Raw genomic sequence first — 26,758 nt, forward strand, 5'->3', positions numbered from 1 at the left:
AGCTAAGTAGAAAAGATTGCATTGCGGCCTGCATTCCCTCTAAAGGGTAATCTAGTATTCCAAAATCAATGCCAGGCACCCCCATCTATATTATTTTTCTGATATTAGTATTTGAAATAGTAAAATACAGGCGATAGTACAGTTTTGACTGACTCTGAAGAGCAGTCTTCATAAGCAAGTCATTAAAAAAACTTTTTTTTCACAGCCTTGCTGACTGTTTCAGAGGAGGTGAGGAGTCGATGCAGCCTGAAACACAGGAAGTCTCTGTTAATGTCTGACATTTCCATGGAGAATGTGCCAATGGATACATATTATATGCACCATACTGACCCAAGCTCCAGGTCTGTGCACATTTATTTCACTGTTTACCCTTTTTTAACCTCTTTGGCTGTATTTATCTGTTCCAGGGTTTCTGGCAATAACTGGGAAGCATGACTCCTCATCTGTAAATGTTAACTCTTTTAAAAAAAAAATTACTAATGTCTCCCACCAGATTAATCTCCGACAGGTCTGTTTTTGTTTGAATTGTAAATTGAATAAAATGTATATTCTCATTGCTGCCATAATGTTACCTGATTGTAATGGGTAGCTAAATAAACGTGAGGAAGAAAGGAATAGGAGGATCTGCTGTTAGGGTTAGGTGATCAGGGATTGGGGGGGGAGCACGTGGGGGGGTGGGGTTGAGGCTCTTGTAATATATAAACACACGCGTAGGCCAGTTGGGCTGACTGACCTGCAATTATACAGTACATTGTGTAATTCTGTGATGGTGGGCAGGTAGCACAGAAGTGGTCTTGAGGCCAAGCTAAGTGTTGGGGAGGTAAAGCAGGATATCATCAGTGTACACTTTGAAATTGGCACCATGCCTGCAGGTTTCACCTGGGTTGCTCTGCACAAGTGAGTTCAGCAATTTTTGCAAACCAGTTTATCTGATAGTAAATATGGAAGCAGTAAGGGTGTAAAGTTGGATGATGTTTTTGCAGAGGTAAATTAATGGTGGCACTTGCTCTTCAACTCTAGATTAGAAGCAGCTCACAAGGTACAATCCGAATATGCTAAACTCTCTTTTAATCTGTAATGTTGCAAGAAGTAAAACAGAACTATATGAAAATACTCAGTTCCACATCTACCAGGTGAAAAATTGTTAGGAGGAGGGGATGGATTAACAAGTCTGAGTTTAAATGCCTTTTTAGCTTACATTCAGGGTCTGGGTCTCTGGAAAAGATCACACCAAAGTTAAAACTCTCAAATGAACTAGTTGTCTTCACTGTGTTAAACATCATAATCTACCTTTCTCCCTGCATTATGCATTTTTGGTATAAGAGCAGAGGGTATATTTTGTCTTTCTAAAGCCCCTTCACTGACAGAATGGACAGGTTAAAAATTTTCTCTGACAGTGTATTCAAGTGGAATCTCATCTGTTTTTCTTCCAATTCTCTTTACAGAGCTTTAAGAGAGAGCCAGCCATGGGTATCACCCAAGACCTCTAACAGAAATTTGGCTGCTAATTACCCAACAATGGGGCAAATTAGCCCCAGGACACGCAAGTCTATGAGCCTGGACATGGGTCAGCCTTCGCAGGCCAAATCCAAAATAATGCTTGGTAAGGAAGCACAGTAAAAGTGCACAGCATAAGAACACATATAGGAGCAGAGTAAGCCATTCAGCCCTTCAAGCCTGCTCCCCCGTTTTAGTTCAGCTGTACTTTCTTGCACGACCCCCCATCCCTTGATTCCGTTAGTTTCCAATTGATCTCTGGTTTGAATATATTCAACGACTGGGCATCTGCAGCTCAGTCGTGGTAGAGAATTCCAACAGTTCACAACCCTTTAAGTAAAGAAATTTCTCTTCATCTTGCTCTTAAATGGCCATCCCCTTGTGCTGAGACCGTGACATCATGTTCAAGACTTCCCAGCTGAGGATGGGGAGGAACCTTCTCCCAGTATCTTCTCTTTCTCAAAACTCCTTAAGAATTTTATGTTTCAATAAGGTTCACCTCTCTCTCTTTTAAATTCTATGTAAAACAGCCTGGTCTACTTCATCTCTCTTCATGGAACAATCCCCTCACCCCAGGAATCAGTCCAGTGATCCTTCATTGCAGTTGAATACTTGTCTGTCACAGGTATTCCATTCCTGTAATGTTGTTTGTAATTTGTAGGGTATACTTAACAGGTTATGTTTCTTTTCTGAAAGAAATTATGTAGAAATTCATTATGTCCATTATTTTGGTCCATTTTCTCCAATGGGCAAACAAGGAAACGGGGAAAGAAAATAATGCAGCATTTCCCCACCGCCTGCTTTTTACTGCTATGATAGTATTTTCCTTTGAAGCTACTAACATTGATAATTTGAAAATTAAGAACTAAGAAAGAACTTGCATTTCTATAGCACGTTGTCAAGTTTATTAGGATGGCCCAAAGCACTCCAATTCTCAGGATTTACTTTTCAGTGCTACCACTGTTGAATGTGATGGCCATTTGTGCACAGCAAAGTCCTGCTGCAACTGCTCAGTTGATTGATGGGTTGATGTGTTTATTTTTATAGTTGGGTGGGCAAGTTAACTGGGAGCACTTGCTGCTCCTCTTCACAACTGGCTGTGGGATCATTAACATCCACCTGCAGAGCAAAACCTGACTAATTTAGCATAAGTGTCAGCCATGACTCAGCTGGTAGCGCTCAGTCACAGGGTTCAAGTCCCACTCTAGGGCTTGAGCACTAACATCAAGGCTGACACTCCAGTGCACTTCTAAGGGAGGGCTTGTGCTGCCAGAGTTGCCATCTTTTGGCTGAGACGTTAAACTGAGGCCCCACCTGCTTGCTTGGGTGGATATAAAAGATCCCATGGCACTATTTTGAAGAAGAGCAGGCGGGGGGGGGTTGTTATCCTAGGTGTCCCAGCTAATATTTAACCCCCAATCAACATCACAAAAACAGATTACTTGGCCGCTACCACATCACTATGCACCAATTGCCTCAGATTTTCTGCATTAGAATAGTGCCTACAATTCAGAAGGACCTCATTGACTGGAAAGTACTTGAGATGTCCTGTGGTCCTAAAAAGTGCTATATAAATGCAAGATTTTAATTCATTTTGCAAGGACTGCAGTGTTTAGCAGAGCAGTGATAAAAGTCCTCAGCTGTGCACTTGTGCTCATCTGGACTCTCTGCTATAGTTCCGTACTTCAGGTGACTTTGAGGGAGGAAAGTCCAATTTGGGAAATAAGCTTTAATTAATTTACTTGGGGAAACCCCTCCCCTATCTTTCACCATTTTGTCGCCCTTTTTTTTCTGGGGTTTTCTGTGAACTTACAAAATACTGAATTTCTTAGAATATTCAAAAATTAAGTGTTTCCTTCCTTATCTTGTTTTTCAAGCGTTAGTTAGCCCCATCAGCGATAGGAAGTAGGCAGAGAAAAAAAACATGAGTTTGTTTTGCAAAAGCTAAATACAATGGAGACTGAAAATATGAAATATAAACAGAAAATACTGGAAATTGATTCATTTTGTTTTGATCCCCATTCTAAGGGGTTTCCCACCTCCCTGCCCTGGATCACCAGTCAGCATTCTTAGCCAGCAGGCTGCATGGATTTTCAGACAGGAGTCCTGCTCCTAATATTATCAGTACCTTTCTTCTTCCAGCCATAGGAGAAGCACTTTTCCTTCCACACTTTGTCCAATATGATGACCCTCGCTTGATCGGTGATTTCTATCCCTGCAATGGCTGCCCAAAGTATAAATTTAGTTTCTACAGCTCTGTGGTGCTATTCACTGCAGCAAAAAGACATTTTTCAACCTTGCTGTCTGTATTTCTCTCAAAAGTTGAGCTGCTGTGGCAAGTGCTCAGACCCGAGGAGTTAAATGGATATGGATATGAAGTAGCGTGGGAAACAATATTCCCTGCGAGCTGCCCAGCCGTGCAGCAATCCAAAAGTCCTCATGCGCAAGTTGGTCCCTATGTTGCTACACGTGCGGGGCCATGTGTTTAAATGAATGATTCCCACGCTCCAAAACAATTTAGAGGGAGTGCTGGAGCATTAACATGGAGACAGAACAATTGCACCAAATGGCTTGCTTCTGTGCTTGTAAATTCTACATAGCAATATTGCAGCAAAGGACAAAGGGGCTAATAATAAAACTGAAGGATTTACTTTGCTGGATTGAGCTCTCCTTTGTGAAAGGGAGTTGAGTTTTAAACAAATTGATTTATTGTGGCACTGCATTGATCTACTGGCAGAGAGGAGTGAGATGCTGAATAAAACAGTTTTAGTAAAAGGGGGAAGTATCTTGGTGGGGTGGGGGCAGAGGTAACCTTCAGCAAAATGGAGTCTGCATCAGAAGGGTGTATTACCAGCAGGAATATCAGCCACACTGCTTCACATGTCTTGTCCCCCCTCTCCAAGCGATGCACTGCACTTGTTCCTTCATTTTGGTAAGCTTTAAAATTATACGTACGTAAAATTTCAAATCAGCGGCTGTCACCACCATGGAGTGTTGCTTTGACGTTCCCAAAGTTGAAGGAGAATTGCACTGTGGCAATAAAAAAAAGATTTGCCTTTATATAGTGCCACTCACGACCTCAGAACACCCCAAAACGCTTTGCAACTAGTGAATTACTCTTGAAGTGCAGTCACTGATGTTGTGTAAGAAACGAGGCAGCCCATTTGCACAAAGCAAGCTTTCACAAACAGGGATGTGATAGTGACTTAAGTAATCTTTTTTCGTGATGGGGAATAAATATTGGCCAGGTCGCTGAGGAGAAAACCCCTGCTCTTAGGAATACCCTGAAATGTGTTTGCCTGGGCCTTCATGCTGTTGATAAGTAATTTCTGCCATGCTGTGGCACACTATTATGTTAAAATCTGAATGAATGGATGATGAATTTTTTTTTAACAGGTACAAGGAAAAGTTTTGACCACTTGATATCAGATAGCAAAGCACCAAAGAGACAGGAGATAGAATCAGGGATTACTACTCCACCCAAGATGAGGCGAGTGGCAGAGCATGATTTTGAGATGGGTAAGCGGAAGCATTTTCATTTTATTTCCAAACTATTTAGATTTCTCTGTCTCACAGAGCTGGGTTAATACTTGGCTGATTGCTGTTTTGTACCATGTTGCTGCCCAAAATGCAAGCTTAAAGGGTCTTGTGTTTAATTATGTGTCTTTCTATACAAAAGATGTTCCAACTTGCAATGCATTGTGTTTTGTGACTTTTACATATTGGTATTGGAATGTGTTTCCACTGTCAGAATCAAGCGCACTCTAAGTCCATATTTGGAAAGTATAGTAATACTCCCTCAACTCTGCTTAAGTTCCCCCTTTCAAGCAACCCATTCTACACCACAGTGGCACTTTGCCAGTTCCCAAATAGTTTTATCTTGTGTTCTCAGTATTAAGAAAATATCATTTTTTCCAATCTTACTGCGGGATACTGTGAAACAGGCTTTGTGTGTATGTGTCTAATGTAATTAAACTGAAAACAGTCAGACTGCAAGGTTTAAATCACGAAAGGGTTAGGTGTAAAAGGCATTTTGAAGTTGAGGTGAACAAGCTAAGGTGGGATACCAGTAGACACAGCATGAATAGGAATTTGTATTAGGAGATAAATGAGTTGAATTTTTAGCTGTTGAATTTTAAAGAAAGATTTACAATTGGCAAAGATCATAAATGAATTGAGCAAAGCTATTAAGTTTAATTTTTCCCAAAAGTAGTGGCCATAAAGACAACATAAAAGATTTTTATATTCTGGGAAAGGTAACTTCCAAAGAAAGTTAAGAGCAATGGGTTTAAAGATCAAAGAGAAAAAACATATCTTAAGGAAAGATTGAAAGCTGTAGGAAGTGTGTGCTGTGCTAGGACAAACCTGTGAAGTAAGCAGTCTCTAGCCACTCCAGAGAAGTGTATGTTTGTTCCAGAAAGCAAGGTTTTGTTACAAGCCTTATATTTCCACTGTCGAGGGAGAGAGAAGCCTGTGAAACACTTCCCCTATAGCAATAGTGGGTGCCTTGCAGTAATATTGCTGGATTTTTTGTAGATTAAGAATCTATATGGACTGTTGCCTGAAAAAGGGTGTTTATTTGTGAGTCTAGCTAAGTAGAAACCTTTAGGGAAATGTTGTAAGACTAAATTTAACTGTGTAACTGTAATCTTGTGTGTTTAAGTTTTCCTTTCTTTTGTTAATAAATGTTTTCATTTAATATTTAAAATCTCCAAAAGTGGTAGTGGAATCTTTATTTCTGACTTCAGTACACGTACCTCCTCGCAATAAATACAAATTACAAATCCTTGTGATAGCTTGACCAAGTTTCCCTTTGGGATTTGGTCAGTCTGGCAATTACCACCTGCCATATCGTAACATCACTCATTTACCCTCCTCTCCTGAGGGGGGTGTTCCATGAGTTCAGGTGCCTTCCAGTATTTCACCCAACTGACCATTATTGATCTGTGAACTTGGACAGTGAACCCACGTGAGTTGTTTGAGCTTCAGATGTTACAACCAAGCATGATCCCATCCTCAGCTGATATCTGTATGTACTTGTGTAGTTCCAGCCTGTGTTGCTGGATAGCAACCAGGAGCAGGAACCCTGACTACCTTTCCCATCACTAACCCAGGACCATGGAAATTATTCTGTTGGCCCTACCAAACCTCAGCTGGCTTGGCACAGTGTGGGGGTGGGGGGGTTAAACTTAATATCTGGACTCAGTTGGTGTGGATAAGTTCACGTGAGACATCCTAAAATTGCATTCTTATCTATGTTGCCTTAGATATGACCTATTTTAGCTTTTAATTTTTTCATATATTAAAGAGATGAAAGGAATTAATATTCTTGGGCATGTCAAATAATGGGGCCATCAGTTCACCTGATGTCACTCATTACATGGTGATCAGTTCAGTGCAATATCTGTTTCCACTTTTCCCAATTTAGAAACACAGCGGATATCCTCACAACAGCACCCCCATCTGCGGAAAGTCTCCGTGTCCGAATCGAACGTACTTCTGGATGAAGAGGTCCTCACCGACCCAAAGATCCAGGCTCTGCTGCTTACTGTGCTTGTACGTATAGCTTCCGGTTAACACCAGATGTCTTTTTTTTAAAAATGTTTTGTCTGGCCTGTGTGCTCATTTCATTGCTCTTGCTTGCGTTTTCTGCTTTGAATTGTTTGTAGAGTACAATTAGAGTAATTAAACCATGCAATAAATTATTTTCTTGTGGCACTTCCTGGGGACAAATGAAGCAAGTAAATTCAGTCTCATTGGAGTTCATTACTAACGCTGCACTCCATTATCCTTTAGGCATTTTGTTGCTTGTTCAAGCACCAACTGAAAAGTGCACATGAGCAGCGAGGGCAAAGGGGGAGAGGATTTAATCTCCCCCTACCCCTCCCAACTGTAATTTTCCTCTTCCCTTCCTGTGGGAGAAGCCTACTTTCCATTTGGTCTAAGAAATTACAGCAAAAAAGGAGGCCATTCAGTCTATTGGGTGTGAACAACTGAAGCTACCTAGATTCGTCCCAATTGCATGCCCTTAATCATATCCTTTTATGTTGCTCTTCAAATACTTATCCAGTTCACTTTAAAATGATGTTGAGTCTCTGCATTAGTACCCATTTGTGGTAAACAATCCCCTCTTCAAATAGCCCTCTGTGTATACAAATTCTTCTAACATTTCCCTTTATTCTAGTGACAATGCTATTACTTTCAGATTTTCATTATCTTGAAAGCCTCTGTCAGAGCTACTGTTCCGGTTTGCAGCACAGAAGGCCATTGTGTCTGTCCCAGCTTTTTGCAAGAAAATAGAAATAGGGCATTCAGCCCTTCGAGCCTGTTCCACTATTTAACGTTAGCCTGTATCCTAACTCTGTCCACCCGTGTTGGCTCCATGTCTCCCTTAATATCTTTGGCTAGCAAAAATCTAGTGATCTCATTTAAAATTATTAATTCAGCTAGCATCTACTGCTTTTGAGAGAGTGTTCACCACTTTTGCCGTCTTTTGTGTAAGTGTTTCCTAAATTCTATCTACTGTAGGGCATAGACACCCCCCCCCCCCCCCCACTCCCCTCACTAGTGTGAAAGGTTTTGCTCCATTCATCTTATTAATTTATTTCAAAATAGTAAAATCCTTGGTCTGTCCATGCTTCCATGTTCCAGGCAATGCAAGCCTGCCACCTATGTGTAATCTTTCCTCATAATTTAACCCTCAAACTCCTACTAACTTTCTGGTGAATCTGAGTTGAACTCCATCTGAGGACAATATATCCCTTGTAAGGTGCAGTGCCCAGAACTGCTCTCAATACCTCAAATGTAGTACAACTGGGACTTTCATATAACTTTAGCAAAACTTCCTTGACTTTATGGTCTCACCCTCCGGCTATGAAGGTTAACATTTCATTTGCCTCTTTTTTTGTACCTGACCGCAATTAGTGATGTGTGAGCATGAACCCCAGGAGGCCAATTACCCCGTCATATTCATGAACCCCAGAAGGAGACCAATCAGCCCATCATATTCATGCCAACATTCTGTAAGAGCAATTTAGTTAGTCCCTTTCCCCATACCTCTGCAATTTTTCCCCTTAAGATGCTTTTCCAGTTTCCTTTCAAAAGTCATGATTGAATCTGCCCCCACCACACTCTCAGGCAGTGCATTCCAGAACTTATCTACAGGCTGCATAAAAAAAGTTTTTCCTCATGTCGATTTTGGTTTTCCTGCCAATTACCTTAAATCGGTGTCCACTGGTTCTATACTTTAGATCCTGCCAAGCAAGCTGTGTTGCCATTGAAGGATTGCAATCTTCATTGAGTATAAGCAACATGGACATTGGATCAGGGTTGTTCAAGATGTGGCTTGTGAGCTGAACCCAGTGTGTGATTTCACTATTGAAGCCCTGATTGGCTCCTCTCTCCAGTTTGTGCAATTGTGCATGCAACCACTTTTGCCTTTGGCTCACGAAACTTCCCAGGCTTAAAAGACTGGAGGATTTGGCCAATTACGTATTAGCTTGAGGAGGTTTGAAGAGCTGAAGTATTCACCTTAAATTGCTGTCCCCTTCCTCCAATGGGAACATTTTCTCCCTTTCTACTCTCTTGAGCCTTCATGATTTTGAACACTTCTGTCAAATCTCCTCTTCCCCAAGGAGAATAACCCTAGTTTTTCTAATCTATCCTCATAACTGAAGGGTCTCATCCTTGAACCGCTCCCGTAAATCTTTTCTGCACCCTCTCTCAAGCCTTCATATCCTAAAGTACAGTGCTCAGAATTGGACACAATACTCCAATTGAGGTGGAACCTGTGTTTTATAAAGGTTCATCATAACTTGTTTGCTTTTGTCCTCTAGTCCTCTATTTATAAAGCCCAGGATCCCATATGCCCTTTTAAACCACAATCTTGCTTTTTGTATATATGAGAGGTCTCCCTTTTCTTCAGTATAGGGAGGGTCTTGCATTAGTACTAGGGTAAAAATTTCAAATTGGAATGCATTGTGGAGAAAATCTGTTGCTGTACTTGGGCACTTGTCATCATCTTCCCAATTCATGTGAACAAGTGAGTTTGGCACGTTATAATTTTCATTACAGTGACTTGGTACACAAAAAATCCTCAAAGCAATTGTATTGGGTTTCTGATCCAATAATTTGAATATTGTGCATCATGTCACCACCACCACCCAGTGGCTTGTTTTGGAACTGCATTGTTTTGGATATCACCACAGCTTCCGTGTTTATTTTTAAATCTGAAAAATATATAAATCCATTTCAACTGAATAACCAGTTTGTATTCTTCTCAAAGGCCACATTGGTGAAACACACTACAGATGAGTTTGATCAACGGATCTTGTACGAGTATTTAGCTGAAGCCAGTGTCGTCTTCCCTAAAGTGTTTCCAGTTGTGTAAGTTCCCCTTCCGATTACCTCTGCATCCTTTAAACCGTGATGTCATTTGGATCTTTGACCAAAATTCAGATTTTCACAAGTTGAAATGAGCATTTATAGTTTCATGCTGTGCATGTCTATATGTACCACTAGATCATAGGACTCGAGCTTCTCATCTCGGTGAGATGTTGACCTAGTTCAGAGAGTCGGTTCAGTTGAGGTGAAATATAAAGATGGTCTTTATCTCTCTCACTAAACTACACCTACTACACCTTTAACATGCCAGTAAATCATTCTGCTTTTGGTAGAAGTTTATCTGCATCAGGCGTTCTCTTTAATGCTGTTTTTAGAACTTTGGAGAAATGGTTTTCTTTCTACATGAATAGTCTAACAGAGACAGCTGGATATTGGCCTATATTAATGTAGAACTATTGTCAACTTTTGAACTTTTCCTCTAAATCTGGGTGTTGAGCCAGCTACTGAACCTGGCTCTCATCCTGTGCCTTAATTGCCTTTCTTGTTTGCTATTTTACATTCACACATTACAGCAATGACACAATTCTCTCAGTTCTGTTTGATATGGGGAAATTGTAATGAAGCAAAATGCTTGAATTTTCACAAGGAAATTTCATGAATTGAATGGTTCAGTAATTTAAAAGATTGTTCTGCATTTTTGACTCGGTTAACAGATCTCTTGCGTTTTCTCTGTGAAACCTAGGCACAATTTACTGGACTCGAAAATTAATACCTTGCTGTCACTGTGCCAAGATCCCAACCTGTTAAATCCAATCCATGGGATAGTGCAGAGTGTAGTATATCACGAGGAGTCCCCGCCACAGTACCAGCCGTCATATTTACAAAGTAAGTGCACTTTCCAACTTCAGTTTTTCAATAGAACATTTTGCTTTTCAGCAGTGGTGCAGAAGAGAGGGGCCTGGGTGCAGTTGGGCCAGATGTTTGTCAGAAACAACAATGAGGCTAATGACAGTTACCATTATTTATGCATGAATAGTACAACAGCTTCAAGCAAGGAAGCTGAATAAGAAACTCTCAGTTGTTTGCCCTGTTCACCCGGGTCTCAGATGCCCTAGTTCCTTCGCTGTGCCATTATCAGCTCTTACTTTCAGCAACTTTGTTGGAAAAATGTTTTCAACTTTAGGCCGCAGCTAACTTTAGCTAGCCTAACTAACGGCAGATGTTGATGCCCTGTTACAGCAAACCATGATCCAATGGCATTTCACCTCAAGGATCTGGAATCAAACCCTGCCCTGTCTCAACTGAGAGTGGCCACACCTCCGTTAATTATAAGGGTCTCATTGCGAGTTAGGATGTGGGCCCATAAAACCAAATTGATTCAAATTTGGCACAAACTGGCACCAGTTTGGCAATTTTCTTCTAAGCAGGCAGGAATTATAACACTGAAGCACCCTGATGCAGGAGGTTGTTGGCTTTCAGTTCCATCACCAGAGTGCTTACCAGTGAAAAAAGGCTTTAGGAGAATGCTGCACCATCCTTGAGAGAGCACCTTTAGCTGTAAACTTGCAAACCCTTTTTTTGTGGGCCAGACCATATCCTTAGATGGGCAATTTCAAGACCCCTCTCAGAAATGCAGGAATGCTGCCCAGAGCATTGTGTATATTGAATCTTTTTATGCACATTTTATTTATTCATTAGTGTTTGTCATATTTATTGCAAATTGAGAGTGATAATAAACCCAAGCATAATTTAATGCTACAGAAATGATTTTCAAGGTTTAACTAAGTTTAGTGCTTGAAGTTAGTCTGAATCAGATGGAACATTGTTGTGACTCCTTGAGGTTAATTAAGTATTACCGAGCGCGCTAATCATGATACAGTTTGACTCTCAATTATCCTTTAAATTTTTCAGACGTTGATTGTAATTTTCTTGCCTTTCCCCACTCCCAAATTTCAGGTTTTGGTTTCAATGGACTTTGGAGATTTGCAGGATCTTTTTCCAAGGTGAGACTGAAATAGTTTTGAACCGCTTTGTGTTATTTAAATTTACCTTTACACTGAATTGTGCACCACGTTTAAACTGTAATGTTAGGTTTGGCAAATTAATACACCAGCTTATTCAATTCAGTATTTTCAGTGCATTTGAGATGGCTTTGCAAGAAATGTGTTGAAAGGGATGTTTATTACAAATGAAAATTTTGTTGACAGACTTGCATTTAGATACTATCTTTCATGATGTCTCAAACCACTTGACAGCCAATGAAATACTTTTGAAGTATAGTCACTATTGTAATGTAGGAAACACAGAAGCCAGTTTCCACACAGCAAGCTCCACACAGCACAGCAATGTGACAAATGACCAAATAATCTATTTTTTTAGGAGATGTTGGCTAACGCCATGTTGTGAAATTCATTGGATTTGTACTGTATCATCTCGAGTCAGCATGCTTTCCTGGAGTCAGATGGCTGTGTATCAACTGGTTCAAAGTCATGTTCTGCACCTCCCCTCCCATAGCATTTACTGGAGCTGCTTCAGAATGTTTGCCTGTCGGTGACATCGCCTGATCAGCCTAGAGACAAGGAAACATGATGTAATGGAAGTTTCCGTTTTCTTTGAAAACTCAATGTTTTTAATCAGTCATTTCCCCCCCCCAATATACAATGGAGGAATTGTTCTGAGAAAACAGTACCACCCCTGTAAACTTACTCTCATCCTTTAAATCTTCATATATTTGAGCTTCTTTGCATATATCTTCCCTGAAATGTTAATTGCACCATCCTTAGAGCATTTAACTTGCAAACAATTTCTAAAATATTCATCCTGTTGGACAGCAAACTCAGATCCCAGACTACGCGGAGCTGATTGTGAAGTTCCTGGATGCATTAATTGACACATATTTGCCTGGAATAGATGAAGAATCCACTGAGGAATCTCTGCGCACACCAACCTCTCCCTACCCACCACCTGTTCAAAGCCAGCTTAGCATTACTGCCAATCTAAATCTCTCCAATTCCATGACCTCACTGGCAACCACCCAGCATTCCCCAGGTGAGTGAAGTTTTCCTCCATTCATATGAGCATGCCTTGAATTGATCACTTGCCTTCTGGTACATCAATTACAGGCTTTGTCTTTGAATAATAGCAATTGCATGGACATACTATTCATAACTTTCAGTGGTTCCTTTTGTTTGTATCTCCACTCCCTGAAGATTTGCACCCTTATTGGTTCTATACTGGTATATGCAGAGGGTGGATATACACTATGATTCCACGAAATACGCTATGATCTTTATATTGGCTTTAATGCAAATGTTTTCATTGTTGCTAACTGATTGTTGACATGTTCGCATGCGCATTTTATACATGGTTTTAAGTAGCATCACTTTTTCTATTTCAATAGACTTTTAACCAATGGTGAAGTTCAAATGCCAGTGACACTTAATTAACCCTTCTTACTCAACACAACTGAAGGGTCGTGACAAGATGTTCCATGAGTTATAAATTGTCCATCTGGTTTTGTATGTGGGTACAGGATGGGGCTATTTTCAAAATGGAGCATCGTTTTTAGCCTGAACCGGTAGCGTTAAACCTCAGTTGGAATGATTGAGAGTCATGTCCCATATCCTAATTAATCCGAACTTGGGAAATCTGGAGAGAGGAAATTCAAATCAGTCCAAGTTAGATTCAGAAGTAACTTGCCCATAGCTGGCGCCTTTCTCTAATTTGCAACTTCTAAAAATACATTTAAGCTAATATTCGATCTTTGTAAGCATCTTTTCATTTTGCATTGTATTTAATTTTTATTGTGTTAACCTGTTCCTTTTTGATTACGCATACACTGAATTTTTTCCTCTTGTTTTGCTTTCTGTTTCTTCCCCTCATCTCTTCTGCGCATGTGCTGCTGTCATTGTGACTAGCGTGTAGACGATCCCCAACAATGCCCCACTTGAGGCCCTCTGCTGGTGGAAATACCTGGTACAGGTGAAAACTATAGTACGGGCAATCCGTAATGCCCTGAGTGGCCTATAGTTTCTAATTAGCAAAAATTGTTGATCATTAGAATATGCTTTGTTTTAGTATGGATTTGTAGTAGTGTGTATCTGTGTTTTGTAGATACGGAACTGTTATACTATCTCACAAATAAATTGAGCCTCATATTGATATGAATGTCCCAACCCAAGCTTCCATCCACTAAGCCCAAATCTCTCTTGCCATCTGTTTTCGCAGTAGTCTTGGTGGTTCTTTACCTCATGTGAGCACTCTCAAAGGCCCTTTTTAAGTTGCGCCTGTTTAGGAAAGTCTGGTTTCTCATTAAGTAAGCCAACAACTGGTGAGATAAACAGACATCAAAAATAGCAGATTTCCAATTTTATGCTGTGTTAGTTTGCTCACCTGGGACAGTAGCCAATCTGGAATGGAATGCTCTGGCTTGAAAGGGCGGTGGAAGCAGATTCAATAGTAATTTTCAAATATATACTTGCGGAGGGAGTAACTACAGGGCTATAGGACAAGAGTAGGGGAGTGAGATTAATTGAATAGACCTTTCAAAGAGCTAGCATTGGCACGATGGTCTAAATGGTCTCCTGCTATATTGTTCTACGATACGGTACCCTGGTCTCAAGATTTTAAAAATCATCCAGGGCATCTTTCTGCAGCCTCGTGGACTCTGTTGGAAACGTGCACAGTCGAGGACCAAATTATCTCGGCCTTGATGCAATTGGCGGTTGATATTCATTGTCACCTGGTGAAATAGGAGAGAATGTTGTGGGGTGGGCGATGATTTATTCTTGAGGAAACAGCATTAAGGGACCAGAAACTGGGCTGTTACTACAGGCCTGCAGCAGGTTTGACAATGGTCCCAGTAGGATCGCCGCTGCTGCCTAGATAGTGTGCAGTGAGCTACGTAGCCCTGAGTTGCTGGTCACTGACCAGCTGCATACAGGTGGAGTGGATTTGTGGCATTGTGCTCAAGATTCAGAAGGCTACTTGGATGCCATCAGTAATGCCCTGGACTTTGAGAATCTGTAATGCAAAAAAAATTACCTGGGACATTCCATTTATTGCTGGTATCCTGTGGCAAAAATGATAAATGTTTTTACCTTCACATTGGAATGTTAATAACCATAAATGGGTTAAATGAATTCTTTCTATTCCTCTAATGTCCTATTAGAGAAAGGTACCACACTATAGTAAGGGACTAGAAGGTTGAACTATTCATTTACTCTATATTATCACCCACCTCTATCGGTATCCCCTGCTGCTAATAGCCTCCATGCTTTTTGTTACCTCCAAGCCCAATTTTTCTCAATTTTGTCCTTGCCAGCCTCTCAAGTTCCACCACCACCCCCCAATGTAGTTAGTGTACCCTGATCCAAGCTTAGCTTATCGTTGGAATGATGCAGCACAACAGGAGGCCAATCAGCTCATCACACTTGTCAGGTCTTTAAAAAAGCTATCCAATTAATCCCACTCTCTCGCTCTATGTGACCAAGTATACATAAAGAAATAATGGGGGCTTTTAAGAAAGATACTGCAGTAATTATGGGTGATTTCAATCTTCATATAGATTGGAAGAAATAGACAGGCAAAGGTAGCCTGGAAGATGAGTTCATAGAATGTTTTTGGGACAGTTTCATAGAGCAGTACGCAGCAGTGTCAACCAGGGAAAAGGCTGTTTTAGACCTGGTAATGTGCAATGAAACAGGACCACATAGTAACGTAACCTTTAGGCAACGGTGATCATAACTTGATAGTGTTTCCCATTCAGTTTGAGGGTGAGAAGCGTGGGTCTAAGGCTAAGTGTCTTGAGCTGAATAAAAGCAATTGCAAAGGCATGAAGACGGAGTTGACTCAAGTGAATTGGGAATATAGGTTAAAAGATAATTCAGTAGAGGAGCAGCGGCAGATACTTTGAGATGTTTTGTAACTCTCAGCTAACACCATCATTTTTGCCACAGGATACCAGCAATAAATTGAATGTCCCAGGTAATATTTTTTGCATTACAGATTCTCAAAGTCCAAGGCATTACTGAAGGCATCCAAGTAGCCTTCTGAATCTTGCGCACAATGCAACAAATCCACTCCACCTGTCAGTGACCAGCAACTCAGGGCTATGTAGCTCAATGCACATTGAGAAAAGTATTCCATTAAGAAAGAAAAATTCTATGAGAAGAATGTACCATCTAGTGGCTGACTAAGGAAGTTAAGAATAGTATCACATTGAAAGAAAAACTGTACAATACTGTGAAGGTTAGTAGTAGATCAGAAGATTGGACATATTTAAGAAACCAGCAAAGAATAAAGGTTGGAGAAGTTAGAGTATGAGAGAAAGCTACCTAGAAATGTAAAAACATATAGATAATAAGAGTTTCTACAAGTATTTAAAAAGATGAGTAACCAAAGTGAGTGTTGGTCCCTTAGAGGGTGAGACATGGGAATTAATAATGGGAAATGGTGGAAGCGCTGAACAAATATTTTGTGTTTATCTTCACTGTAGAAGGCACGAGAAAACCCCAAGAATAGATGAAAATTAAGAGGGAAAAGGTAAAAGGGAGGGAGGAACTTAAAACAATGACGAGGGAAAAGCTACTGGGAAAGTTATTAGAACTAAAAGCTGATGAGTCTCCCAGATCCGATGGCCTTATCCTAGGGTCTTAAAAAAAAAGTGGCTGCAGAGGTAGTAAATGCATTCGTTGTGATTGCCAAAATTCCCGAGATTTGGGGAAGGTCCCATCGGATTGGAAAATCGCAAATGTAACACCACTGTACAAGAAAGGGAGACAGAAAGCTGGAAAATACAGGTCAGTTAGACAAAGGTCTGTCATAGAGAAAATGCTAGAATGAATTATCAAGGAGGTAATCATAGGACATTTTAAAAAATCATAATATAATCAGGAAGAGTCAGCATGGTTTTGTGAAAGGGAAATCATGTTTAACTAATTTGAGTTCTTCAAGAATGTAACAAGCAAGGTAGATAAAGGGGAACCTGTAGATGTTGTGTACTTGGATTTCCAAAAGGCATTCAATAAGGTGGCACATCAAAGGTTACGATACAAAATAAGAGTTCATGGTTTAGGGGGTAGCATATTAGCACAGATGGAGAATTGGTTAGCTGAAGCAGAGAGTAGTGATAAATGGGTCATTTTCGAGTTGGTAAGCTGTAACTAATGAAGTGCCACAGGGATCAGTATGGCATCTCAACTATTTACAATCGATATCAATGACTTGGATGAAGGGACCAAATGTATAGTTGCTAAATTTGCTGATGGCACAAAGATAAGTAGGAAAGTAAGTTGTCAAGAGGGTGTAGAGTCTGCAGAGGGATTTAGATAGGTTAAATGAGTGGGCAAAAATTTGACAGCTGGAATATAAAGTGGGAAAAAGTGAACTTGTCCACTTTGGCAAGAAGAGTAGAAAAACAGCATATAATTTACATAGAGAGTAACTGCAGAGCCCTACATAGAAACAAAGAAAATAAGAGCAGGTGCAGGTCATTCAGCCCTTAGAGCCTGCTGTGTTATTCAATATGATCATGGCTGATCCTCTATCTCAACACCACACTCCCACTCTCTCCCCATACCTCTTTGATGCCTTTAGTGTCTAGAAATCTATCTATGTCCTTCTTAAATATATTCAGTGACTTGGCCTCCACAGCCCTCTGTGTTAGAGAATTCCATAGGTTCACCACCCTCTGAGTGAATAGGTTTCTCCTCAGCTAAATGGCCTACCCTATACCCTGAGACTGTGACCCCTTGTTCTAAACCCCCCCCAGCCAGAGGAAACATCATCCCTGCAACCACTCTGTCCAGCCCTGTCAAAATTTTATATGTTTCAATGAGATCCCCTTTCATTCTTCTAAACTCCAGTGAATACAAGCCTAGTTGACCCAATCTCTCTTCATACGACAATTGTGCAGTACAGAGGAATTTGGGTGTCCTGGCACATGAATCACAAAAGTTAGTATGCAGTGTACAGCAAGTGATTAGGAAGGTAAATGGAATGTTGGCATTTATTGCAAGGGAAATCGTATAAAAGTAGGGAAGTGTTGCAACAACTGCACAGAGCCTTGGTGAGACCACATCTGGAGTACGTTTTTAGTCTCCTTACTTAAAAGGATATAGTTTCTTTAGAAGCAATGCAGCGAAGGTTCGTTCAACTGATTCCTGAGATGAAGGGATTAGTTTATGAGGAAAGGTTGAGCAGATTGTACCTACACCTATTGGTGTTTAGAAGAATGATAGGTGATCTTATTGAAACATATGAGGGCACTTGATAGGGTGGATACAGGGAGGATGTTTCCCCTTGTGGAGGAGTCTAGAACTAGGGGGCACAGTTTAAAAATGAGGGGTCTCCCATGAGATGAAGAGAATTTTTTTTCTCTCTAGAGGGTCCTTAGTCCGTGGAATTCTCTTCCCCAAAGAACAATAGAAGCTGAATCATTGAATATATTTAAGGCTGAGTTAGGTTTTGATTAATGAGGGAATCTAGGGATATGAGGGCAGGCAGATAGGTGGAGTTGAGACCAGAATTGGATCAGCCATGATCTTTTCGAATGGTGGAGCAGACTCAAGGTCTAGTCCTCCCTAATTCTTGTGTGTTCTTCCCAAAATGCTGTTGTAATTTTTCTCCCTTCAAGTATTTATCCAATTTCCTTTGGAAAGTTCTATTGAATCTGCTTCCACCACCCTTTTAGGCGGTGTATTCAGGATGGTTACCTGTTTACCAGGATCTAGCTAACGTGATATTGAAGAAAGCCCTCTCCTTCAGGGGTATTGCCTACTGACCACTGCTGTTACTGCAGCAGGTAATATAACAACTTAAATAGTATCTTTAATGGAATAAAACACACCAAGGCACTTCACAGGAGCATTATGAAACACAATAAAACACCAAGTCACATAAAGAGATATTGGGTCAGACGACCAAAAGTTTGGTCAAAGAGATAGAAATTTGTCAAGAGATATCACCAAACATTGGTATGCAGGTACAGTAAGTGATTAGGAAGGCAAATGGAATGTTGGCATTTATTGCAAGGGAGATGGAATGCAAAAGTAGGGAAGTTTTACTCCAGCTGTTCAGGGCCTCGGTGAGACCACATCTGGAATACTTTTGGTCTCCTTGTTTGAAAAAAGATATATTTGTGTTAGAAGCAGTTCAGAGTAGGTTCACTCAACTCATTCCTGGGATGAAGGGCTTATCCTGTGAAGAAAGGTTGAACAGGCTGGGCCTATACCCATTGGTTTTTAGAAGAATGAGGGGTGATCTTATTGAAACATATAAAGAAGGCAAATGCACATGGGATACAGGGTAATTTGATAAGATGGATTCAAAATTGGCTTAGTTGTAGGAGACAGAGGGTAATGACAGAAGGCTGCTTTAGTGACTGGAAGCCAGTGGCGTACCACAGGGAACTGTGCTGTGTTCCCTATTATTCGTCATTTATATAAATGACATAGATGACTATGTGTGTGTGGTGGGGGGGGGGGGGGGGGGGGGGGGGATTAGTAAGTTTGAGGATGACGGAAAGATTGGCCGGATGGTTAACAGTGAGGTTGAGTGTCTTGGGCTACAGGAAGATATGGACGGGATGGTCAAATGGGCAGATAAGTGACAGATGGAATTTAACCCTGAAAAGTGTGAGGTGATACTCTTTGGAAGGAGTAATTTGACAAAGAAGTATTCAATGAACGGCAGGACACTAGGAAGTTCTGAGGAACAAAGGGACCTTGGCGTGTGTGTCCATAGATCTCTGAAGGCAGAGGGGCATGTTAGTGGGGTGATGAATGTGTGTCCATAGATCTCTGAAGGCAGAGGGGCATGTTAGTGGGGTGATGAAAAAGGCATATGGGACACTTGCCTTTATCAATTGAGGCATAGATTACAAAAGTAGGGAGGTCATGTTGGGGTTGTATAGAACCTTGGTGAGGCCTCAGCTGAAGTCCTGTGTGCAGTTCTGGTCGCCACATTATAGGAAGGATGTGATTGCACTGGAGGGGGTTCGCCAGGATGTTACCTGGGATGAAACATTTAAGTTATGAAGAGAGGTTGGATAGACTTGGGTTGTTTTCATTGGAGCAGAGAATACTGAGGGGCGACCTGATCGAGGTGTACAAGATTATGAAGGGCATGGACAGGGTGGATAGGGAGCACCTGTTCCCCTTAGTTGAAGGGTCAGTCACAAGGGAACATAAGCTCAATGTGAGGGGTAGGAGGTTTAGGGGGGATGTGAGGAAAAACCTTTTTACCCAGAGGGTGGTGACGGTCTGGAATGCACTGCCTGGGAAGGTGGTGGAGGCGGGTTGCCTCACATCCTTTAAAAAGTACCTGGATGAGCACTTGGCATGTCATAACATTCAAGGCTATGGGCCAAGTGCTGGTAAATGGGGTTAGGTAGGTAGGTCAGGTGTTTCTCACGTGTCGGTGCAGACTCGATGGGCCGAAGGGCCTCTTCTGCACTGTGATTCTGTGATCCTGATAGGATTCGATAACGTAGATACCGGGAGGATGTTTCCACCTGTGGGGGAGACTAGAACAAGGGGACACAGTTTAAGAATAAGGGGTGTCCCTTTTCACACAGATGAGGACAATTTTTTTCTGAGGGCCTTTAATCTGTGGAATTCTCTTGCCTAGAGAGCAGTGGAGGCTGGGTCATTGTATTTGTTCAATGCTGAGTTACAGATTTTTGATAGACAAGAGAGTCAAGGGTTATGGGGGACAGACAGGAAAGTGGAGTTGAGACCAAAACCAGATCAGCCACGATCTTATTGAATGGCAGAGCAGGCTTGAAGTGTCAAGTGGCTTAGTCACAAATCCTGTGTTCTTCTGATAGATTTTAAGGGGAGTCTTATAGGAGGAAAGCGAGGTGAGGGGATGGCAGGGTGATCAACTGTCCTGGATTTTAGGAAGGTGGGTGTCCTGGGTTTACTGCTATTGGTGTCCTCCCACAGCCTTGACAGAACCCTCTGCCGGCCGCATCCAACCGCCCAGTCGTGCAGTCCTCCATGCCAAAGCATCCCTTACTTTTTTTTTCCTGAAAGTTGGTCACTCGGTGTGGAAAGGTGTAGGGAGGAAATTCCAGAGCTTGGGGCCAAAGCAACTGAAGGCACAGCCACCAATAATGTAGTGATTAAAATCAGGGATACTCAAGGCCAGAACTAGAGGAGCACGGATACCTTGGAAGACTGTGGGGCTGGAGGGATTTGTACACAAGAATGAGATCAAGGAGCCATTGTAGGTCAGCGAGTACAGGGGTGATAGGTGCACAGGACTCAGTGCAAGTTAATACACAAACAGCAGGTTTTTGGTTGACCTCAAGTTTATGGAAAGTAGAATGTGGGAGACCAGCCCGGAGTGCATTGGGATAGTCCAGTCTTGAGGTAACAAAGACATGAATGAGCTAAGCAACTTTAAAGAGTTGTCACTGAGAAGAATTGACTTAATGTTGTGGACATTTTTCCCAAATTTTGATCTGCCTGAAGCTCAATAGTTAACCACCATTTAAATCCTGAATGAAAAATGATTAACTAATTAAATTGCCTAGAGGACACACACCCAGCTCTGAAGTAACAATGTCCAATAGATTTTCACTCAAACCCTTAAAGTAAAAAAAGCACACTGTTCCTAAATATAGAGCACAAAATCTATTGTATTCGTGTTGACAGTTTGTAGCTTCATGTCAAGTGCCTCTTTGTTCTTCAATCCGCTTTGCCCAGGCACACAACATTGCAAATTTTCAGCAGATCGGCAGTTTTAATGAGAAATATTATGGGTTGGTCAGCAGTAGCCAAGGGATGTGACATTTCAAATGTTTGTCCAAAATATTCTTTCATTCTCATCACAATTCGCTTTTTTTCTCTCTCACCTTGTTTCCGTGAAGCTCCTCTACCTTGCTCTAAATCAGCAGTTTTCATACAGACAAACTATTCCAAAGGTACATTTTTTAAAATTTTTGTATGAAGTGCAACCATTTATTAACACAGGCCATCCTTTAGGATGAGATTGCATAAATTGTAATTCCAGTGTGGGGTAAATAGGCGGATCCTAAATCCTACTTCAGTTTGTTGACTTTTTTTCTTCTCTGCAACGAGTTTGCTTCCTAATCAGATTAGAAGCCTCTGTAAAATGAGCTACTTCAGATGTTACAATGGGTGTCTCACCATTGGAGCTGCTTTTCAAATATCAGTTACATAGGATTATAGCCAACTCCAATACGCTATTTTTCAATCTCAACAGGCAAGAAATCTGAGATATAAACAGGAACTTCTGGAATTACTCAGCAGGTCAGGCAGTGTCTGTGGAGAGAGAAACAATTAACGTATAGTGTTGATGAGAGTTTTGATGAAAGGTCACAAACCTGAAACTTTAACTGTTTCTCCCCCCACAGGTGCTGCCAGTCCTGCTGATTTTCTGGCGTTTTCTCTTTGTTACTATTTGTCAGCAATATATTTTGAGACACATTTTGCTTAAACTGTTAAGCTACATAACCTCAACCTGTGGGGATGGATGGGGTTGCGAATAGTCAAAATTGGAAATAATAAGTAAAATATTCAAGTAACCCAACATTTTCATTTTTATACTATTTGCATACTTTTTAATGTTTTATGATTTTTCTCAAATCCATTTACAAAGTAAAGGAGCTTCAGTTTACTGTCTCTAACATGATTCCTTCCCCAACCCTTTTTTCTTGAAGGATGAGTGGGAGATGAATCCCTTCTTATAAATTAATTGTATGCATTTAAGCCTTAAACTATGTAGCATTGAAATATGGCAAAATGTTAATCTTTCTGATTAAGTGTGTATGTGTGGGATGGGGTGATGCGGAGTGGGGTGTTACAAATTAAGTACATGATGCCCTAATATGTCAGGCTGCAACTCCCAACAGAAAATCTTCATGGTTACAATCATCCCAGAGCCATTTTTAAAACCTCAGAAATGGAGTATAGAAAATGTGTAGGACAGGACCAAAAACACTAGAGAACTCAAACAGACTTGCAGAGTGGGTGGATAAATGGAGAATAAAATATAGTCTAGTGGAGTGTGAGTGATTCATCTTGGTAGGAGAGTTAATGTGGCCACTTATTGCTTGGATGGTAGGAGACTAAATAGGGTACAGGAACCAAGAGAGCGGAGAATAAAAATATGTAACTGAGTATATGAAGATACAGATCTCCTACCTAACAACAGTAATTTCCCACAAAAAGGTCATTGGTTGTAATGCACTTTTAAATGTCCAGTGGTCGTGAAAAATGCTCTATAAATGCATATCTTTCTTTTAAATGCTACAGTTAGCAACAGATATTGATAAGGCCATAACATTAGTGAAAGAAGTATTTGGGTTCATTTCTGAAGGAATAGAATACAAAGGCAGGAAGTAACACTTGGAGTACTTTGTGCAGTTCCAGTCAGGAAGGACTTCTTCACACAAAGGGTGCCCCCCCCACCACCACCATCCCCCTGTTTGCCGCCCCTCCCTTGCACATGTGCACACTTTCTTTTAATCTACATGATTCTGGCCCATCTCTATGCTCAATTTTCATTTAAAACATGGGCGTACGGGAAAAGCCAGCACAATTCTATGTTTGATTCTGGGCTCCATGCCAATTCCGTATAGGTTAAATTGGAATTCTGTTTGGTCTTGGTGTAATTTTAATATTTTAACAGTTGAGCTGAAAGAGCCACCATCTGCTCTGCTTTCAAAAAGCCAAGTCATCCTATTATCAACCTGTCATTTTGGTGATCGTCGTGAAAGTAATTTTGCGTTGCCATAACAACTAAAATCTCAGCATTAGAGATCTGTGTCTTTTTTTTTCTTGTTCCCTTACACTTGACCTGTTTGCATAATGGAGTATTAATGCTAATGAGTTAGCAACTCTTAATTTAACAATTTGAATGTAAATATATCCCCCCCAACATGAAATAGCAGGTGTAAATACGGGCACTTTACAGTAATTCACATTTTCCAACTAACCACTTTATTTGATTTGTTTACAGCAAGTCTTCACATCAATGTATCAAGAGTTGCTGTCAGAAACCTTTCTAAAAATATATATATAAATTAGGTAGCTGAATCAGAACTTTCTTTTATTTGGGTTAAAATCGTTAACTTAATCAAAGTCAGCAAATCTCAGCAAGGGCATCCATTGGCCTCTTGGCAATGGAAGGGCAAAATCAGCTAATACTCTTAACCCCAGATCATTATTAATGACCCTTGTTGAAAAATTGAAAGAGAACATTGTGACCACCCCTCCTCAAATAGCCTGCCACCTTTTACTGTCTATGCTTATGCATGAAGAATCTTCAGCACAGCCTGCCAGTTTACACAATGAAGTCTAGAACCAGTATGGGATAGTATATGTTCAGTGATTCATAACCCTATTGTGCTATTTATTTTTTGATATAAAGAAATTGGAAGTCTGTGAAGTTTTCTCTGAAATACAAAGCTGCATGCATATCCAGGGAGCTGGTACCAAGTGTACTTGAATAAAGTAGAGAAGAGTTGTAGAAGAGCTGACTGATGCAAATCACCATCTTCAGGAGAAAGAGGGAGGATGAGCTGGAAACATGAACATTGGACTTGTAGCTGTGAACTCTTAGCTCAGAATTGAGGCAGCTTCAACCAACTTCACACAATTAAATGGAAAAGCATTGACTACATCCACTTGGATGTAGTTGCATTTTGAAGTTTTTAATGCCTTTTGTAAGTAAACTCTTGTGCGTAGCCTGTGATCCTGGATGACATGCCCTGATGGTCTTGTTCTGTCTGTTGGGGAGGAGAACACAGGTATAGCTAAAATGTCCCAGGGATGAATTGTCCACATCTTGACTGCCAGTCTTGTAGCTGCTATCATTGATATTGTGCCAAGTCTTGGGCACTCTTCTGTGCCTGATCATTTGCCGTTTTTAAAACAAACAAAAACATGTCTTTTGTGTGAGTAATATTTGCCATGTATATTTCTAGGAATCGATAAAGAGAACGTGGAGCTTTCGCCGACATCAGGACACACCAACAGCGGGCGAATCCGTCATGGGTCCGCAAGCCAAGTGCAGAAACAGCGCAGTGCCGGCAGCTTCAAGCGCCCCAGCATTAAAAAGATTGTATGAAGCATTTTGTGATGACCCATTGAGTCTAGTTGGGCTTCGTCCAGGTGAACCCCACCACCACACCACACCCCCACCCCCACCCCCTCCCAGAGAAAGCGATTCTGTTCCTGCCGCATCTGACATATGCTGCCTGATGATTAACAGCCGAAGATTGCCCTGCGACCCAATTAATTTCTTTCTTTCACGCAGCCAGTATTTTCTGCAGTGTTTCTAGAAAATGGTTCTAATTCACAGAACATGAAGTTTCAAAAGGAAGAAGTATCTTTATTTGGTTATCTGTCATCTCTATTTGGGATTGGAGGTGGGGAAGAGAAAAAGGCACTGAAATTCTTATCAACACTGTTAATAGTTGTCAAAACATGGAAGCCATTAATTGCAGAAAGGATGGTTCTACCTTATTTGCCTTTTATATGATAATGATAAGTGCTTTGCTGTTGGTGCACTTTTCAGAGATCTACAAAAGTGGCTTAATGGGTAGGAATTAATCACGTCCATTGGTGATTTTTGCTCTGAGGAGAACTCCGTGTTTCAAAAAAGAAACCTTTAGCTGTAGGTACAGTAACCAACCACCATGTTTAAAGCACATTTAACACACACACAAGTTAGGTCCATTGCAGCAATCATAGAAAATGTACATAACCATTGCATTTATTTTACTGATTCCGCAAATAACAAAGACATTGTCTTTTTTTATCTTTGTTTACAGTCCTGGAAAAGCTATGATTTAAAAATATGATATGCAAGAACTTTGCCAAAATAGATAATTATCACAACAAAAATAAACTTAGTATTAAATTTGTGGTATTCAGCAAATGTGACTCCTTTAGGGATGATTGCGTAGCTGCCATTATGTCACAAAAAAATGAAACAGCAACAATATCTTGTGCAATTAACAGTACATTTCAGTGTGGTCTTAAGAATGGTGCCCTAGAGACGATACTCTTCACAGTCGAATGCTGATGAACCCAGGGCAGCTGACTTGAGGCTAATATCACTGTCTTGGATTTCGTTCCTTGGTCAGTCTCTGTCTCTCAAACACACACGTACACATGTATACACACACACACACGTGCACATGATTTACAAATCAGAGGTGTTTCTCTCAGTCAATGTTATGCAACAGACCTTACTGCAAGAAGTCACTGCTAGTGTTGGCCACAGATTTTTTTTAAACTGCAGTTCGTTCATCTGTAAATAGTTTTTGTGTAAAATTGACAAAGGTATATTTACTACACTGTAAATACATGTGATGATATATTGTATTATTTTGCTTTTTGTAAAGCAGTTAGTTGCTGTACATGTATAACATAACAAAATTTGATTATTCTAGTGTCAGTCATGTTAACTTCTCTCTTCCCTTCCGTTGCATTTTATGTCATTAAAAGAGACAAAAAGGAAACACCGTGTATTATTACTTACAGGTCTCATCAGCTAAAATATCTTGAGCAAAGAAATATAATTCTCAAATGCTAAGCCCCATTACAACCTAATGTAAAAACCTTGATCTAATGTAGGAAGCCCAGTGACATGATGCAATTTAAACTTTTGTTATTTGTAGGTATTGACAAGAAACCCTGTTACCTCAGTAGCCTGTTTCTTCTAAAAATCTGTTCATCCATTTTTGGTGAAGTAAATGGGGCTGCATCAGTGATTATTCTAAAGAAGAAAGAGAAACTGCCATTAGAATACAAGTATTTTTAGGAACATAAGTTGCTAGATGAAAGAAGACTGCAGCCCCTCATTTTTGCCTTCTGCCTGCCTGGTAGTTCCATGATACAAGAATAATTGAGTTGTTGCCTAATCGTAGCAATCAATCTGT

At 40.6% G+C, this 26,758-nt stretch overlaps 1 protein-coding gene across 7 annotated transcripts in view; it reads left to right on the forward strand.

Annotated features, from left to right (window-relative positions):
- nf1a (neurofibromin 1a) overlaps nt 1-26,338 on the forward strand; it is a 283,175-nt gene extending 256,837 nt beyond the window's left edge. For 5 of the 7 annotated variants that reach the window (XM_078548137.1, XM_078548140.1, XM_078548138.1 and 2 more), the window contains 9 exons: nt 206-341; nt 1,446-1,603; nt 4,894-5,016; nt 6,926-7,053; nt 9,782-9,882; nt 10,583-10,725; nt 11,797-11,843; nt 12,672-12,888; nt 24,797-26,338. In XM_078548137.1, coding sequence (XP_078404263.1) covers nt 206-341; nt 1,446-1,603; nt 4,894-5,016; nt 6,926-7,053; nt 9,782-9,882; nt 10,583-10,725; nt 11,797-11,843; nt 12,672-12,888; nt 24,797-24,939 — 1,196 coding nt within the window. In that variant the 3' untranslated portion in view covers nt 24,940-26,338. Of the gene's footprint in view, nt 1-205; nt 342-1,445; nt 1,604-4,893; nt 5,017-6,925; nt 7,054-9,781; nt 9,883-10,582; nt 10,726-11,796; nt 11,844-12,671; nt 12,889-13,757; nt 13,822-21,715; nt 21,752-24,796 lie in introns of those variants that run through there. The other 2 variants (XM_078548141.1, XM_078548139.1) reach the window with 2 other exon arrangements.
- Nucleotides 26,339-26,758: the final 420 nt, after the last annotated feature.

This window comes from Cetorhinus maximus, chromosome 9, assembly GCF_964194155.1.
Source record: "Cetorhinus maximus chromosome 9, sCetMax3.hap1.1, whole genome shotgun sequence".
Classification (NCBI taxonomy): Eukaryota; Metazoa; Chordata; class Chondrichthyes; order Lamniformes; family Cetorhinidae; genus Cetorhinus; species Cetorhinus maximus.